Source organism: Sinohyriopsis cumingii, chromosome 4 (genome assembly GCF_028554795.1).
Source record: "Sinohyriopsis cumingii isolate HCF-2022 chromosome 4, ASM2855479v2, whole genome shotgun sequence".
In the NCBI taxonomy this organism is placed as follows: Eukaryota; Metazoa; Mollusca; class Bivalvia; order Unionida; family Unionidae; genus Sinohyriopsis; species Sinohyriopsis cumingii.
The window spans coordinates 21,048,687-21,068,152 of NC_142964.1; the positions used below are offsets into that span (position 1 = coordinate 21,048,687).

General features: G+C 36.0%; 1 protein-coding gene across 2 annotated transcripts in view; it reads right to left on the reverse strand.

Moving 5' to 3' along the window:
- Positions 1 to 19,466, reverse strand: part of LOC149800783 (uncharacterized) — a 69,445-nt gene that overhangs the window by 15,198 nt on the left and 34,781 nt on the right. Inside the window, exons 9-13 of one of the 2 annotated variants that reach the window (XM_089954763.1) lie at positions 19,045 to 19,200; positions 16,488 to 16,591; positions 12,526 to 12,700; positions 4,824 to 4,921; positions 1,601 to 1,755 (exon numbers count right to left, since the gene is read on the reverse strand). In XM_089954763.1, coding sequence (XP_089810889.1) covers positions 1,601 to 1,755; positions 4,824 to 4,921; positions 12,526 to 12,700; positions 16,488 to 16,591; positions 19,045 to 19,200 — 688 coding nt within the window. Of the gene's footprint in view, positions 1 to 1,600; positions 1,756 to 4,823; positions 4,922 to 12,525; positions 12,701 to 16,487; positions 16,595 to 19,044; positions 19,201 to 19,466 lie in introns of both variants that reach the window. The other variant, XM_089954762.1, reaches the window with a different exon arrangement.

Sequence of the window (19,466 nt, forward strand, 5' to 3'; positions counted from 1 at the left end):
GCCAAATCTGGTTGAAATCCAACAATCCTTGCTAGACTTCAGCCACAGTAACAAAGTTAGAAGGACAGGCAATAAGAAGTTATAACTTCTCTAAATGACGATGTAGAATGCTGAAAATCGAACTATATCAACGTCTCATCTATACAAAACTATATAGCAAATTAGCATAAAATAAATTATTTCCCAGGAAAGTTATACATTTAAACCAAACTGCCAACAGTCAAACAGATTGATGTTTGCCAACTTTGATGAGTGGGACCCAACATAAAAATGCCTTTAATACTGTATGCTTAACTCTTTACCTTCTGCAAGTACTTGCTGCCCTGGCTACTAAGCCTGATAAGCAGCCTGCCTTCTAGCAGCTGTTTGGAGGTTGAACTCCAGAGCATCTTAATAGCTGCCTGAGTGAGAACGTCTTGAGTTATTTACATGCTGTCTACATTTTCTGTATCAATTTTGTCCCATGCAAACTATGTAATTTAATGAAAAATAAAATTGTAAACACTTACCAATGTTTTGTGCCACTCATTTCCACCAACAAGTACATATAATCCACAGGAATCAATGTTTATATTCACATATTTATATTAAAAAAATGTATCTCAATATATCTGTGTTTAAAATGAATATTAGATTACCTTTCTCACCACTATTTTGCACACCAATGTGTCCACTATTTTATTGCAGATCTGGTAATTTTTTATGATACTGCATGAAGCACATAAAAATAAATCTATCTCCCTTGCATTTTCTTCTAAAATAAATGCTGGCCCTGAAACTGCTGTAAAGTCGTCCACATTTACCATTCTCATGTGCTCCGACCAGATTTGATTGTCTCACGTTTCATCCTTGGATTCAGATAAATCTAAAATGTCAGGTGTCAAAACAGGACTTATACTAATGTCCAATCCTTCATCTTGAATCTGGTTAAAATCAATATCATCACTTTCAAATCCTTCAAAACTTCTACCAGAATCATCGTTGGAATACATGAATATTGACATTTTGTTTTACTGTCACCATTGACTTCGTTTTCAATAGAATTTCCCGCTTATATGCTGTAAAACTACTAATAGAATACGTTCATCAGTGTATGCAAGGACTATTTTCATTGGCTAAATATTATAAAAGAGAATGGATGTTTGTAATTTCATCCAATACAAAGCTTTAATATGAAACGTGTATATGCGTATCTGGGGTTTCCCAACCCTTGGCCGGAAACGCATGTATGAGCAGCCGGGACAGAGAGAGTATTATTAGCAGCTTGTATATGCATCTCTCGGGTTACAAGGCTATTTGTATGGTCGCATATATGCGTTAGCAGAAGGTAAAGAGTTAAAATCAACAATTCCCAGTAAAGTCACTTTCAGGAAACTAAACTGATCGAAAGACATATTGATGGACACAGTCTTTATTAAAGCTGACATAAAAATATCGAACTCATCCTTCACATCTGAAATTTATGAACCCATAACACACAACAATTTACATTTTACTGTGACTTATTTTACTGAGCTTTTCTTTTTAACCTGATGTCTAACACGGAATTTCACAGGATATGTAAAACAATGAAATCAAATATTGTTTTTTTTTCCCTCACTTGTTTACAGGTGCCTTTATTCCCTGTCCTTCAGACCCAAGTCCCTCGCCTTCTTTCCACCCCAGTTTCTGTAACATCTGGTATCCTAAGTTCTCACATGTCAATTTAAACTCCTTGTAGTCCGACAAATCTGGTTCTCTGCCCTCTTTCAGAGCCTGGAAATTTAAAAGAGAACATATTTTTTCCTACATTCCATCATCCTCATGACACTGCATAAATGCATTTCCAAGTTTTAATTTTTCCTATAACTATTATAAAGGCATCATACATAATGAGGATAACATCATACTGTCTGAGGCCTGTGAATCTACTGTAAAGAAGGAAAAAAACTATTTTACAACATGTCTTACTGCTAGTAAACTTGTGTCAAATTTGGTTCAATATTGCTAGGAGATTACTGATGATAAACTACTTAAATCTAATGTGCTACTCAATGGCAGATTGGATTTTCTTCAGTTATTTTGGGGACATGTTTATTTCAAGATTTTTTTCTCTTTTCAGTAATTGTGGCATCTTTATGCAAATATGAACAATCATAATGCAAGAATGCTGTAAAATCTGGTTTAATTCTCTTCAATGGAGCTTTGAAAAGCAGACCTGCCAACCATAAAAAAATATCTTCTCCATAAGGCAGTTGTTATTTTTGTCTAAGTAAGACCAATTATCAGTAAGTGTAATGAAATACCACATACTGCTATTGTCAACTTGGAAAACATGCATTTTAAAAGTTCAGAAGTTTGATCTGATGCAGGGAAGGTAAGATTATATTCAACTTAGGTCTTAATGACCTCCGTTTAGTTTCAGAACCTGCAGTACTCAAATCCCACAGAGGTTGAAGGCTTCTTGCTAGATCTCCCTACTCAAGCGGCAGTGACAAACATCTGTGCTGCCATACATCAACATGATGTCCAATAATTGTATTTGATGCCTTTCCTGAGTTTTTATCACCATGGGCTTAAACCTTTCAATACTTCTGTTCGAAATTTACAAGAGGCTTATCATACCTTTCTGACTTCAACAATTTGTTTGCTGGAAGGAAGACATTTCTAAGATGTAAGAGGAAAGCTTCAGCACGTAAGCATTCTGCAGGACAATATGGGCAGACTGTGAAGTTAGTCTGGTTCACTGATCATCTCCATTGTATCTAATATGAAAATAATGATCCAGATCAAGCTAATATCTGGATTTGACTGAAAATATTGATCCAGATCAAGCTAATACCTGGATTTGACTGAAAATATTGATCCAGATCAAGCTAATGCCTGGATTTGGCTGAAAATATTGATCCAGATAAGCTAATATCTGGATTTGACTGCAATCATCTTATTTTCATATATGCTTTAATTTTTTTTAGTCCATATTTAAAGGTCCCATCAGTAAGATTTATGGTCAAATAATATGGGCTAGTAGGTCTGCAGAAGTCACTATAAGGTTTTATTTTTTGTGTGAGTAACACTGACTGTATTTGATGACAGTCATCTGAAAAGACTTGACTATTTTATACCAGGATGGACCGTACCAGTGGCCTAAGTGATTAGAGTGTCCACCTTGGATGTGGGAGGTTGCTGGTTTGAACCCCTGCCGAGTCATACCAAAGACATAAAAATGGTACTAGTAGCTGTCTTGTTTGGCACTCAGCACAAAGAGGTTAGTGTTAGGACTGGTTGGCCTGGCATCAGGATAATGTTACTGGGTAGGACATCATGCTACATGTCTGTGGCATGATGCCACAGTGCTAGACACCACTATTAACTGCCACACTGCAGACAATGTAGCGATATGACTGAAAGATTGTTAAAGCTACTTTATAAATCCAAACCACACACACACATTATACTAGGGTGAGCTCTATTAAATTTGGTTTAATTCTGAAGAGAAATTCTTAAAACAAGGACTGTGTTGACAGTGTGGTTCAAGTTTTCTGTGAATTACAGACTGACAAAGAACAACTATATTGCAAATGTTTGCCTAGTCTTCAAAACTAAATGTCTGTAAAAGTTCAAAGGTCTATTACAGGACAACTCTGGCAACTACTCTACATTTGTAGAGTAAATTCAAATGTGAAATATATGTCACAACGAGTAGCATTTAGTGTCTAATATCTCTTTACCAAGTTAAAAAAATTCTACAATAAATAGCGTCTGTGAAATCAACTATATTCATACTTTATCCCAAACTAGTAAAGATTTTGGTCACATTTATGTGGATTTTACGGTATACTTCTTTGTGTGATATGTTCCAAACCATGTTGCAATATTCTACATCAAATAGAAATTAAATAAGCTACACAACTGAAGAAAGCTATTGAAGCATGAAATATTGGTCACACTAGCCAAGGCATGTTTCTGAATGAAATGCATCTAATCAGCAAGTTTGAAAAACAAACTGTGAATAACGGGTGAGAAACATACTGAAGTGCTGTAGCAGATACTGATCAGTGAAGCATGAAATATATGTTACTGTGACCTATTTCAGTGCTCACTGTTGCATTCTATATACACATTTCATTACCCTACAAATAGTGTCTTAAAAATAAACATGCATGAAAACATTATAATGTTCAACTTTTTGAACTGATTTGTAAAAATACATGCCTTCAAATTCATTACTCTACTATGACCGTAACACAGAAACTCAACTAACCCTTACCTTAGCATGTCTCAGCTCATTAGCTCTTTACAAAATCTGGCCCCAAACTCTGACCAATAAATTATCAATAATTGTACCACTTAAATCAAGGATTCATCACTGACTAATGAGGACTGTAAGAAGCAGTACATCACAAAAATAATACCCTGCCATGAAAAATAAACCGTCATGACACTGACACAGATAGAGGCAGCATAACAATGGGTCTAGAACTTTAATCATGTGGAATGCTCACATGATGTCAGAGCAAATGCCTCTCTCTCTCCATATCTCAATCAGTCAACAAAAACAGAAGTTCAATGGGTTTATTTTTATAATAAAAGCATATTTTTTAAGAACAGATTGCCAAGATCTATTTAAAGGTTTTGCTGCAAATGTGCTTTTAACCAACCTTTATTTGCTTTGAAAGTTAAGTAAATTAAAGTCTTTTTTTACTTTTAAAAAATGTAAAAGTTTCAAAGATCTTAATATCAGAATGCAGTAAAATTTGGTCAAAGTCTCTTGGGCAGTTTAGGACAAGAAGAAGAGGAAGGAAAAAAAAGTTTGAGAATCTGAGACAAAAAAATAGCCTTACCTTATATGTTTCCATAAATTTTTCAAGTTCATCGGGTGGGAGGAAATCTCCAATGAAATGCTTTCCCCTTCCCATTTGTGTCAGTTGATCTGCCCAATCTAAGATAACAAGCATAAGATTCTATGTAGAAAGAGAACTACAGAGTTCTATAGTGCATTAATAACTAGCCACAAAACAAAATATGCACGAGTAGTGCTAATTAGCTACGAAATGAGATACATGTTTAACTGCTGTACTTGAACAATAAATATTTTTTTAAAAATACAATTAAACTATAAAAAGAATTAGAAATGCCTACATTTGACATGAAATCCCCACCAATACGATGCAAAAGAAGAATATATTTTTGAAGTCAAATATGTTTGTTTGACATGGCATAGGTGATGATAATATATTAGGAGCACATCCATTACTTAAGAAATCCAGCCCTCCCAATTTATAAAAGCTTACAATTTTAAAAAATATTTGTTTCAGCAACAAAAGTACTAAAATTCATCTGCTTGGTAAGATTAAAACCAGACTTAGTCTAGTAGTCTAGTATTCTAGGAGTCTAGCAGTCTAGTAGTCTCTGACTGGATTGAAGGATTGGCACCAAATCTCCGCAATCAGCTAATACCGGGATTGATGTGCATGCTCTTCTAAAGATATAACTGCATAGAGGCCTGGGGGTGATGTGGGGAGGATAATGGAGGACGTGGGTGGGGCAGTGCCCATGACATTTTCAAATAAGTATTTATCCAATAAATCAAACATAATTTACACCCAAACCTGGTTTCAATATATTACCCAATCACAATATATAAATAGGTCATAGGTGGAGTATGTTATATGCCCCGACCTTGGTGTTGTCCCTGGCTGTGTTCTCCAAACAAATATAAAACAGCTTCAAATACCATGTAAAATATGGGACATGATTAGCATATGATCAATATATGCCATTTTGAGAAAGCAGGGTAATCCTGATCATTATGAAGCGTGTGAGCAACCTGGAAAGGTAGCCTGTTGTACAGCAGATACAGGTCCCACCAGATCAAATAAGGCCCTTAGGCAGGAAAGTCCTCTCAGATAGATGCTGGAGAATGTTGTCTTGGACTTTAATGATGTTCATCAGGGAACAGGTACACTCAAGTGTTAAGGCTGTGGCAACTACCCTAACTTTGCATGCTGTTATGTGTATAAAATTCACAGGGCCATGTCCATGTAGGTTCAGCAGATAATCCAAATGGTCCAGTATGACAGAGCCTAATGGGAAATATCACTGTCTCTGAGTGGTAAGAGCAAGTGAGATCTCCTACTTATTGCTGGTCAGTCTGCTTCAGGTACTACTTTAAAACCCAGATGGGATCATGTAGATGCTGAAAGGAGGGTCCAACAAAACAAAGGTTTAAAGACAAAAGACTGATCTCCCATGAAAAGGAACCTCTTCCTCACAATGAAAGCATGGTCAATCATGAACAGAACACCAGCCCTGCAGAACTGCTGACAGTTTAAGTCAACCAGTAAAGCATGAATCTCGCTCATTTGGCAAACTGAGGCTAGATTTACTAGGAATCAGGTTTTATATGAAAGGTGAGCCAGACAGACTCTAGACAATGGTTATGAATCAGGTCTCATATGATAGGAGAGTCAGACAGGCTGTAGACAGTGGTTCGGAATCAGGTCTAATATAAAAGGTTAGCCAGACAGACTCCAGACTGTGGTTAGGAATCAGGTCTTATATAAAAGGTCAGCCAGACAGACTCAAGACTGTGGTTAGGAATCAGGTCTAATATAAAAGGTTAGCCAGACAGACTCCAGACTGTGGTTAGGAATCAGGTCTTATATAAAAGGATAGCCAGACAGACTCCAGACTGTGGTTCAAATAATGCAATAATCAGTGTCAATGATCTACTAAATACCAAAATGGTGCTTCCATTTTCTGACAATTTTGGTCATACATGGAACTGTTAAGGCCATTTCCAATGATTACTAAGTCTTACCAAAAGTGGTATTAGTCTCTCTCTCATCATATCATTGTAGAATTAAAATTTTGCACCTAAATCAAATTCCTTAAAAACAATGTCTGAAATTGCAACGTATAAGAAAAATCTTAGGAAATAATTTGTCTTACATTAAGTAATAGAAAAGAGCAATAACAAACAAGTTTTGTAAAATTCAACAAATAACTTATTTCCCTTGAATACAAAGAGAAAATTTAAAAACATCTTACAGAATTGCGAATTAAATCCTAAATAGTCCAAAAAGTTCTATCATCAGTCCTACAGAATAAAGTTCTAATTAAATTCCATTGGTGTTCAAAATAAAATCTAACATGGAATGTCTTGATGTCCATTTAGTAACTTGTGATGTGGAGATGTGCCAATAGTCAATTGATGAATCACAATAATATAATTCAAGATGTCCTTGTCTGAATTCACTATAATTCCAAGTTAATGTTTCTGTCCAAGAATATTATTGAAGAGTACTTTCTATTTCCAGTGAATAATAATTTTAATAAATAATTCCACCCAAAACAAATCTGAATACAACAATACAAGTGATTAAGCTAAAGATGCAATATGCTAAAAAAGAATAAATTTTTGAAGTAAAGAAGAATATATAAAAAACAAAGATACAAAAAGTAGAGCCAGAATATAGGTCCAAAATTCATTTCTAGAATCATCAATGTTGTAAACAGATAACATCTGTTGCTGAATTATAATAAAGAATGTGGTAAACACGTACAACGGATTATTCCATGGGGAATACCAATGTCCTAGACCCAGACCGAAATAAACATGTTTACCACTACCGACAATGATCCTAACATTTAATCCATGCTCACAGAGAAAATATTAGCTATGTATTATTTTTGTTTACAAAATTAAATGTGTAAAGTTCAAAACACAATTATACATAGCACAAAATCATGGAGAAAAACTAACAAGTGTTACAAATTAAATATACATAACAGGTATATATTAAATGAACAGGGGTGAATTTTAAGTACACAGACTATAAGGCAGGCAATTAAGACAACACAGATTCTTGTCAACAATGGTGATGGATTAAACTTGGTGAATGTTTTGGGGTTTTTAGCAAAAGGGTCAGGCTGGATCAGAGATGTAATGGATATACTCCTAACATAATATAATCAGGTAACTTGTCTGAAAAAAGTACATTTTGAAGTAAATTATATTTCTCTGAAAAACCTGTCCAGTCAATCAGGTCCATTACCTCTAGAATCCAGCAATGGTGAATAAGTTCTTACCCATTAACTCCCCTCACCACCATTAAGGTGGCAGGGTCCAGTTTCGTAAATTGGCCCCTGGCAAATTTCTTGACTTAGGCTTTAGTGTGACTTTTTCAGCTATTATTATTTACTATTTAAAGATATGGATATATTTGTGAACTAGGTGTTTTGGGCTTGTGTTCTTCTTGAAATTGATGTCAGGCATGTAGACCTTCCATTGTTACTCTGGAGTATCTTGATAGTGAAATACCAATAGTCAGCTAGGACGAAGAGCTAGCCTCCCATAACACATGGGTTTGGGGCAAGTAAAATATCTCAAAAACAGCTTGGATGACAACTATTTTCAGTTACATTATTCTGTTTAGTACACACTGTTTTGCAGAACTGTCATCTAGGAAAAGGGCTTGTGTTTGCACTGTGAGCATCACATGGCGTCAAAAATGACCTTCAGACATTAAAACTGCAGGTAGAAATTTGGGGTGGGGTGCATAAACTTCTGCTATGAACTGCCACTGACTTCTTTGGTCAAGTGGATAATTTCTTATGCTTTGTTTTAATATAGATATCCAAAAATATGGACCTTTTTGACCTCACCTGTGTATTTGATATTTCATGATTTTTTTTTATACTAGGTCGCTGATTGCAGCATTAAATATGTACATAAAAACTGGCCCCTGCCCCCTAACAGACAGAAGTGATCACAACAGGCCTTGTGTTTGAATATTATGGTTTGGTCAGAGACATACCAGAAGCTGTTGGCTGGCATGCACAGTCACAACCTACTCAGGCTTTTGTCTCTGTAAAGGCCATGTCATGCAAATGGAAACTAATGAAGGCAGTCCGGGCATGCCAGTCAGCTGACTATGTTACGTCCTGAAATAATACATCGCATTCAATGCTATGTTGATGGAAGTTGCTTGTATTTCATGATTTTAAATCTTCATTGTGTTTCCTGATCCTCTGAAAGTTCAGAGTACACTGATTTAATAACTCCCTTTAGTCAAGGACTAGCAGGAAATGAGCAAGAATTAGCTCGCTTAGTAAAGAGCTTTGACAAAACCTCTGCAGCCTATGGCATGGAAATTAGTGCAGAGAAGACCAAGATGATGACCAACAACACCAAGGGCATCAGCACTGACATCAGGGTTCAAGGTACAAACCTAGAAACAGTCCACAGCTTCAGGTATTTAGGGGCAACAGATGAAGGATCAAAGCCTGAAATACTTTCCAGGATTGCACAGACAACAGCAGCGCTGACAAAACTGAAGCCCATCTGGAAGGACAAGAACATCTCACTCAGCTCAAAAGTCAAACTGATGCACTCCCTGGTGATTTCCATATTCCTCTATGCCTGTGAATCATGGACCATAACAGCAGACTTGGAGAAAAGAATACAGGCTACAGATATGAGATGTTTCTGAAAGATCCTCGGTGTCACATACAAAAACCACATCACCAATGAAAAAATACGGCAAAGGATAAGACAAGCCATTGGGCTCACAATGACCTGCTGATCATAGTGAAAAAACCGAAACTGTAGTGGTATGGGCATGTTTCACGATCATCAGGACTTGCCAAGACAATCCTACAAGGCACTGTACAAGGAAGAAGAAAGAGAGGCAGGCAAAGAAAGAGGTGGGAAGATAACATTCGAGAGTGGACAGGCTTGACACTGAGCGACCCGCTGAGAAAGATGGAAAATCGAGAGGAATGGAGGAAGCTGGTTGTTAGGTATTGTGCTGTGCCCCAATGGTCTTCCAGACTAACGGACTGATGACGATGATGATGATTAGTCAAGGGGCCAGCGCTTGTGGGGTAATGTCATCCATTCCTGCCTTCAGTGGTAGGAAAAGTCTTTTACAGTTGACATGGATCTTGTCCGTGTATCTGAGGTTATTCATAGGGTCCTGCATCTCTGCTTGACTGATCAAGGAAAGTGAACAATTAGTTATTGCTGGCTGACTAGTGACTTCACGCTGTTTTTAGGAAAGAACTAGATAGTGTCATTAGAATGGAACTGCATGTATTTTGGACCTACATATTTTATGTGTAGCTCATTCACTCTGCTGACATTATCATTAACTGCAAGTTATGCATGATAGCTGCTTCAGTGTGTGTGCATGGACATGTCAGAATTGAACCGCAACTTGAAGATTATTTTTTTTGCAAAAAAATAAACTCTTCAATGAAGTCTGAAGTTGTCTGAGATCATGGAACAGTACTCCCTGATTGTGAAAGGTCAAACTGCTAGTCTTCAAAGAGAAAGTTCGTCACTGGAGAATGGGCACCAAGCATAAGAGGACTTCATTTATGTGAAACCAGTCATCCTGCTGCTTTGATCCTTTACAGAACTGAAGCTCCAAACTCCTTTTCAATCAGAACATCCCTGAAAATAGTCAGATGTGACAGGGGAGTTTGTTTGGACATGGACAGATTAGTGGTGATCTCAACTTCTGAGTAGAGTGTTGGTTGCTATGACTCATCCAGCTACGACTGTCACTAGACTGAACAGACCAATACTTTATGGACTTCAGTTTGTTATTAGAACATTCTGCAAAACCATTAACCTTCTGACAACATTGCACATACACTGCAGGAAGCAGTCAAAGAACACATAATTCAAGATGGACACATATTATGTATGTGCTCATTGGCTTTAAATTGTTTGCATTTGGTACATGTTGTCATCACTGTTCAACTGAAAAGACAAGGATAAAAATCATACTGTTTGGCCTCTCCAAATCCATAGATATATTTATTATTTCAACCAATCCATCTCAAAAGTCAGTACAGTACTGTGTAATAATGTACTTGCAATCATATTAAAAAAAATATTTTTGATAAATACTTGTATGAACTTTTTCTTAGTTGCAGACTTCATTACTCTGTCCTTTTACAGCAACTCAGCATCATTAGCGCTTTCTGCTGCTAGTTCATTCATGCACATTACATGCATCATTTGCTAAAGTAACATGGGTTGTTACTGTTATATCGAAACATTTTTGTTCTTAAACTGCTAAACATCTGGTTTATGGTCATCCACTTAGTGGTGGTAAGTGGAGGTAATGGGTACGAGTTCTTCCTTTCATTCATATGTATATAAATGGGTATGACAAGACTGCTGGATTCGAGAGGGAGAAGAACTCATTTCTTACCAATAATGTAACTCATGAATGGATTCAATGGAGAAACCTTCATTTAATAAACAAGGCAAAATTTCAAGTTCATCTGTGACCATAACAATCCTTATCTGAACAAAAGGAAGCCAAACTTGACCTATGATCTTGATATTAAATCACATATTTAATTTGGTTTCAAATCAGGAAGTTTATAAACAGTTGTTGTGCTGGAACAAATATGTTATGCATAAGGCATAAATTAATACACACACTATTTTGCATGCATCAGATATGCATGAATACATACACTATTTTGTATGCAAAGGACAATTTAATACACACAATATTTTGTATGCATATGGCATAAATTAATACACACTATTTTGTATGCATAGGGCATACATGAATACACACTATTTTGTATGCATAGGCCATACATGAACATACATACTATTTTGTATGCATAGGACATACATGAATACACTATTTTGCATGCATATGGCATAAATTAATACACAGTATTTTGCATGCACTAGACATACATGAATACATACACTATTTTGTAGGCATTGGACATACATGAACATACACACTATTTTGTATGCATAGGACAGCATGAATATACACTATTTTTATGCATAGGACATACATGAATACATACACTATAATGTATGCTTAGGAAATACATGATACAAACACTATTTTGTATTCAAAGGACATACATGAATACATACACTATTTGGTATGCAAAGGACATACATGAATACTCATACTATTTTGTATGCATAGGACATACATAAATACATGCTATTTTGTATGCATACGACATATATGAATACACACACTATTCTGTATGCATAGGACATGCATGAATACATACTATTTTGTATGTATTGGACATAAATTGATACACACACTATTTTGTATTCATAGGACATACATGAATACACACACTATTTTGTATCATTGGATATAATACACACTATTTTGCATGCACTGGACGTACATCAATACATACATTGTTTTATACATAAAGTCAAGCCAAAAAAAACCAAGTAAATAATATTTTTCCACTAGTAAAATTTTTGACTGGCCTAAATTGTATATAAAAACTGAAGAAGCATTTTCTTTTTTCTAAATCTGAATCAGAATATGCTTTGTGCATTTAGAAAATACTCAGATTTCTCCAGTCAAAGCATGAATTTGACTAAAAGAACATTTATTAATAATCATAGACTTAAGTCCAAACTCAAGAAATATGGCTGGACAACATTTAAGTGTAACTTCACTTTAACCATTTAAGTCTTAGGTTAGGCTTGAAGTTATCTGGATGAGATTGGGTCCTGGTTACCCCTTGTGGCTTCCATTTCCATCATTCTCTTCTTGTGTTCCCAGGTGCCTCCATCGACATCCTCATCTGAGTCGTACTCATATTTTGGTTTGACATTTATCCCTGGGCAGTCAGCCATTAGTGCTGCTTCTTTTGCCTTCTTCTGGGCCAGAATAAGTTCATACATCATGTTCAACTAAATTACAGAAAAAGAATTTATTGTAGAAAAATACGGTGTAGAGAAAAAATGTTGCACAGTTTATATTTTTTAAACTAATTTTGCATTGTAGTAACAAATTTAGAAGAATAGGACCTGGTCCCATATTCATGAAACTCAAGTCCACACTCACACTCAAATCTGAGTTTTCCCTCAGAAACCTAAGTAAGCCCTCATATCACAATTCACTAATCTAAGCTGACAAAATCACTCAACTTAACTTTTAGTATTTCACTCAAACAGATGAGACTGTGAAAGCATCTTACCTAAATACTTTTAAAAATGACATATGCATATCATCAATGTTGATGCCAATGAAAGGTATAAAGGAAAGGCTTTCCTTACATGATGTGGATGATTTAGATTTAGCAAGCATAAAATATTATTTGTGGTATCAATTTTGGAATGTTTCCTATCACCATTAACAAATCAGTCAAGATCACTTACACCGCAATTTCAGGTGCCCTGCACCTTTCAATACTTTGCAAGTGGAGCCCATATGCAGCTTGTCTGGGACAACATAGGTTTATCACACCTGATGTTGAGCCATGTTGTAATCAGTAATCAGTTACAAATGCCACAGTATATTAAATCGTTACAGTCACATTACAATGTAAAACACTAATAATAATTACTGAAAACATACTGCCTGCATAAGTAACTTATATATTCATGTTTCCCCAATGTAGCAAATTGCATCCATTGTACTAATACAAACATTACAAATAACATGATATAGAACAATCTGATATACCAATAATGTTGCGATCCACCCATGGCACATTAATACGCATGTATACAATTTGTTTCAACATTAGGTTATATTTCAACAGTAGGCTATTGCTTCTATACTCTCTAAATCAGAGATGAATTTGCACTGAATAATCATTAGCAACAAAAGAATTAACGAGGCAAAAATATTGATAATCCCCACTTTCTAAACGAAATGAAAACAGTGCACAATAACAAAACACAGTGTGACCCCGCTATAACATGGTAGTTGGGAGCCAAAGAACCCGACCGTGTTATAAGCAACCAGGTCAGTTAGCTGAAGAAAATGATGCATGTACCCCCAAAAATTTGCAGGGAGGTAGGTAATAAATGCAGGCAGTAAAATATGTGCTTCATCTGCACAGTTACCATCTTAAATTGATGCATATTAAATGAGAAATACACATTTAGTGAAAACAGAGCAGGCATATATAATAGTTTACTTTATTTAGAGAACCATGAATTGGTACATACATGTGAATACTGTTTATATATACATGTCTAATGTATAGCATGAATAGAGTATGAACACTGTGTACTCACCTGCGAATCTCGTCACATACATTGAATCCACAATACAAGTGATTCCATCAAAAATATGCACACACACAGATTTAAACTATTCAATAATTTTGTCACAGGTCATAGTCTGAATTCAGTGGAAAAACAGTGCAATCATGTAACGAATTACGAAGCACATTTACTTTTCAGTACGTCCCAAGTCAGTAAAAGTTAGTTTGCATTTTAAGCCATTGTTGGTAGCGTTCGTAAGCATAAACTTTTTCCCTGCAAAAAGGAAACCTTCATGGCACAGTTAATGTGTTCCAGTCACGCTGGAAAATGCAAAAATCCATCAGATTCCATTGCATTTATTTAAGTTTGCTATGGACTTCCTTTGATGAAGGGTACATGTGTTATTGAAGTCACCGTAAAGGACAGCTTTGGAAAACCAAACAAATGCCCATTTCTTATAGTTGCAGCAACATCAAATAACTGTACTGCATGATTGAGACTGATTTTTTTCCCCATTTGCTGAGTATGTTTTCATAACAATCGGTGTTTCAAAGGTAATCCGTTTCCTTTGAAATTGCAGCAAACTATTTAAAAAGGATTTGGCCATCGTTTGGTCTATTCTAGTTGTTGTTCCTCTCTGCCTATTGAATAAACCAATAAGTAAGATTTGTTTTTTTTCTTCTTTTTTTTTACATTTGTGATAGCAGCATGATGCTGCCTTCCACGCATGTGGCAGAAATTTAACAAAGGGTCAACGGACAATAGAGATGCAGGTGTTCTGGTGTAATGACAGGGATTATTACAGAAAATGTGAGTGTTCTGAAGGGTTTAATTCTGAGTGAAAAGAAGAGGAATATTATTTACCATCCACATACAAATGTCAGTCTTATGTAAATATATTAATTGCAAGCGAGCAGCCGAAATTCTGATGAAGGATTACGAGATAATGCCTCGTCCCGTTGATCTCCATTACCAGAAATCTCAACAACAAAAGAGCGGATATCTCACAACATACAGTACTCATGCTAGATGTCAAGATAAGCGGATTATGATATAACAATGCACTCTTGAGATGGTTTGTCAATACGGACAAAGAATTTGTTTATGTAACAACAGATAAATTTCAGTTTGCGGATTCTGTTCATGGGGCCTCTGAATTCCTTCACTCAAAACCAATGGTTGTATATACAAGTTTAAACAGCCAACAATGTCACCAATAAAAAAAAAATCACCAGATGGTATAATTTGCCACCAATAAGGAAAAAAATCCAAGTTTATGACATTGGCAAAGCCCTACGTGATCCCAGAATAAACCGTGAGAAAGCTTGGTTGTACTTCCCAGATTCTTCCTCCACCAAATATACTGGCTACCATGTATAGCCTATCATTTGCTAAAAAATAGTGTGAAATCCCACAAAACCAAACCAAATCAAATCTTCTGAAAGGACCATGGGGATTTTACTAACTGACTTTATATGATGTCTAGCTGGTCCTAAATGAAAATGGTGCTGCTCAGACAAACATTATGGTCACCATAATGGCTGTCTTGTTATCACAATTCCATGATGGTCACGTTAGCATGGGGGTTTCAATTTAAGATTTCTTATGATGATTAGCTTGTTGTAAAAATGAAAATGGTGCTGATCTGACTTCCAATATGGCCACTACAATGGCTATCTTGAAAATCTTGTATGGCTACTTCTCCTAGATGGGTGGTCTTATCAATATTGTACTTTCATCAAAAGACTTCTTATGATGTCTTCTTGCTCCTAAACAAAAATGGAGGAAATCTGACATCCAATATGACCACCACAGCGGCTAATTTGCATATCTTGTTACTGCAGAATAAAATCAACACTCAGTAGTTAAAAGAAATAGTCTTACTTTAAATTGCTGGAAATTTATTTTAGCAAGTGGAACATCAGTCTTTTGAAGGACCCTACTTTCCTTTTGTTTTTGTTGTAGGGTTAAACGCCATTTTTCAGCACAAGATAGGCTATACATGGCAGCCAGTATAAATGGTGGAGGAAGAACCCTGGAAAACTCAGGGAAGAACCACCGACCTACGAGAAGCTACTGGCAGGCTTTCTCATGTACCCACGCTAGCCGAGCCTTGGACTCAAACCCATGCAGACAGAGGTGAGATGGCAGTGATCTGGAACGGTGAGTGCTTTAGACCACTCGGCCACTCAGTGCCCCCTTTCCTTTTGTATTCTTGATTTTGGGTATTTGTTGAGGTTAATCAATAAAATTAAACACCTGACTTTTAAAGAGCCTAATCCCAAAACAAGTGTCACCAAACTGTCTGTTTACAAACTACAATGATTTTTATCCATGAAAATAAATGAGAGTACTGTATATAAGATTTTATATTCAAATCTATAAAAATATGCAGCACTTAATTTTTTTAATTTGAAAACAATGTAGTTATGAGGGATTTTTATTTTCCCTAGCATGATTAAAATCACTATACTCTACACACCTCTTGTTGTTCTTTAATCTGCTTGATCTGATCATCATTCAAGGTGTCACTGCCAACCATTCTACGGGCAAAATCTTGAAGGGTGACTACAGGTGGTCGGGATGCTGCTAAGAAGATATAACAAAAAGTATGTATATATGTGTACAACTGAAACTTCAATTAAATGAGGTCACTGACTAGATGATCAATAAAGATTTAACATATCCAGACATAAAAAAATTCAAAATGCTTCTTCTCCTCCTGCAGAACTTTAAACTATCCTCACCCACCCCACCAAGTTCAGGACAAGAAGATTTTATAAGCCCTGTCATCTCACGCTATCGATCTAATTCTTCTAAAGTGTAAGTGTAATGTCCAAGGCATTCCAATTTAAATAAATTCAAAACACTTTTTATTGAATATTCATTGAATTTTATTACAGAATAAGATGAATATTATATCTGTGCTCTGTTTCTAAGGAATGCAGTGCTAAAAAAATCTGATAGCCTGATGCCCCTCTAATTTTAGATCGGGCCCGTCCTGTATTCTAAGGGAGGTGCCTGTCGGGCTTGTTGTGCTGAAAAAATGTGTAAATGTATTTTCAAGATATTGAATACCTGCCATAAAACATGCAATCTAAATCAGATCACCACTGTCCTATGTGAAATTGAGATCTGATTTTAATCAGATTGAAGCAAGGCGTGTCATGTTAAAAATATGATTTTGTACTCCCAAACCCCCTGACAGTCGTGTCTTGTGAACACTTAATTTTCAGTAATCTTCGAAAGAAAAGAAAAAGACCAGTATACGCCTGTTAAATGTAGTATGTATAAACAGCAAACATCCATGAATGGAGCTGATGTAAAACTATCCCTTAGGCAGATTAAATAGCAGCAATTAAAAGCAAGGAGGTCAGATATAAACCACCATTTCACATGACAATAGCTAGTGAGATCTGTTTGAAGGCTGCATTGGGTGAGCCCATTGTGCTAATTTGCATAGGTAGGATCTGGAAGTGGAACAATCCATTATAGGTAAATCAGAGATGCTAGATATGTGTAAATAACAAAAGTTATAACATTTTGTTGCCTTGAATGAGAATGTTTAAGCCACATGTATTATATTTTTTTAAAAGTTTGTGAACAGTGGCAATGTTTCTTTGAAGTCGGATTTTACTGCATATATATAACGCAAAGCATGGTCATTTCAGCTATTGGAATAGTGTTCAAGTGTAATTTATTTTTGATCCAATTTAGGAAGCAATTATCTATCGGCAAAGCCTAATAAAAATAAATTTCAGAACTCTTCACTGACAGAGTTTTACCTTGTAAAGCATGCCAGCGTAGCGTTGAATACTAATGACACTTGCGTTACCTTCAAACCCCTTTGAACCATATTGAACTAATATTTGAATTTTAGATATTGCAACGTTGTGTGACAATATTAAAATGGGAGAATTTTGGGCATGTGGAAATTGGAAGAGTCCACATACTACTATCTGATAGACAAGACCTTATAGAGCAACCATTTATTTGGAAATCCAAAAATAGGAAAATGTGTAATCAGGGAAAAAACCTTTCTTAAAGAGAAGGAATGCTGAAAATCAAACTTTTCTATACCTGGTCAATAACAAGGTGCATAGTAAATGACAACTATTGTTGAAACTCAACATTCTTCAACGTCATGCAGCCTCATCCTGAGTAAAATATGTCAGTCAGAGGTAAATAAATCTTCTAAATGATAAAGTGAACCCTGAAATTAAATTCATTGAAGGTCTTATCAGTATAAAACTTCATGCCAATTTTTTTTTAAGATTTAACAATCCCTTGTCAAGTAATGCTGCAGAAACCAAAAATAGGAGGAGAGGCAGTAAAGAAAGGGGTAAGCTTTGTAAGTAATGTCACAGAATGCTGGAGATTAAACTTGTTCAAAGACTCCGCAATATAAGCCCCATACCAAACTGGCTGCAAACCTTGCTCAAGTTACACTACAGAAACCAGTCTGGATGACAGGCAAATCAGATGATGTATCATGTCATATAATGCTGAAAACCAAAAGAATCAAAATCATTCAGGGTATCATTAGTACGGAGCTACATGCTACATTTGGGTATGTGCAATGTTCCTCGGGAAAGTTAAGCTGTGTAAACAACAAGTTGAGAGACGATCAATTAAATCATGACATAGAGGGCTGGAAATTGAGCTCTTTGAGGGACAGTCAACTGAATGATAACAGATAAGGCTGGAAATCAAGCTCTTTGAGGGAGACTCAATTGAATGAAAACAGATAAGGCTGGAAATCAAGCTCTTTGAGGGAGACTCAACTGAATGATAGCAGAGAAGGCTCAAAATCAAGGACTTTTGAGGTCTCATAAACCTTAACATTTAATCTGAGAAAAGTCCAACAATTCCCAGCAAGAGAAAAGTCCAACAATTCCCAGCAAGTTTTCTTGCTGATATAAAAGCGATGACAACTGGATAGACAGACTGACAATTTGATTATTGCAGGACTTAGAAAACTCCACTGGGCAGGGTCCTAATTATATTTAATTTTACATCAAGAACAATCTGTGCTTTACCTTGTACTGGAGCCACTACAGTGCCAGCAACCAGCTGAATATTAGTAGCAACAATTGGTGGCACAGCAATCACTGGGGCTCCTATAGGGGTAGTATCATCCTGTGGACCCCATCGACTTTTGCGCTTCCTCTTGATTCCCTTTTGAGATCCCTCACCTGCCAAGGCACACAAATATACTGATCAACACAATGAAATTTATCTTAGTATCTAGATATAAGATCAAAATATATCTACTGATACTGATGCATAATTTTATTCTGCATGCAAATGTTTCCAAGAAGGTAATGTAGGAAGAAGAGATACCAGTAGGAAATTCCATTGTCACTGAGACAGTTGAGAAAGTCAGGTCTGACACCACTCTGTTTCTCTTGGCTTTTTCCAGGATTGGGGAAAAGTTTAATATTATAAGAATTGTAGATTT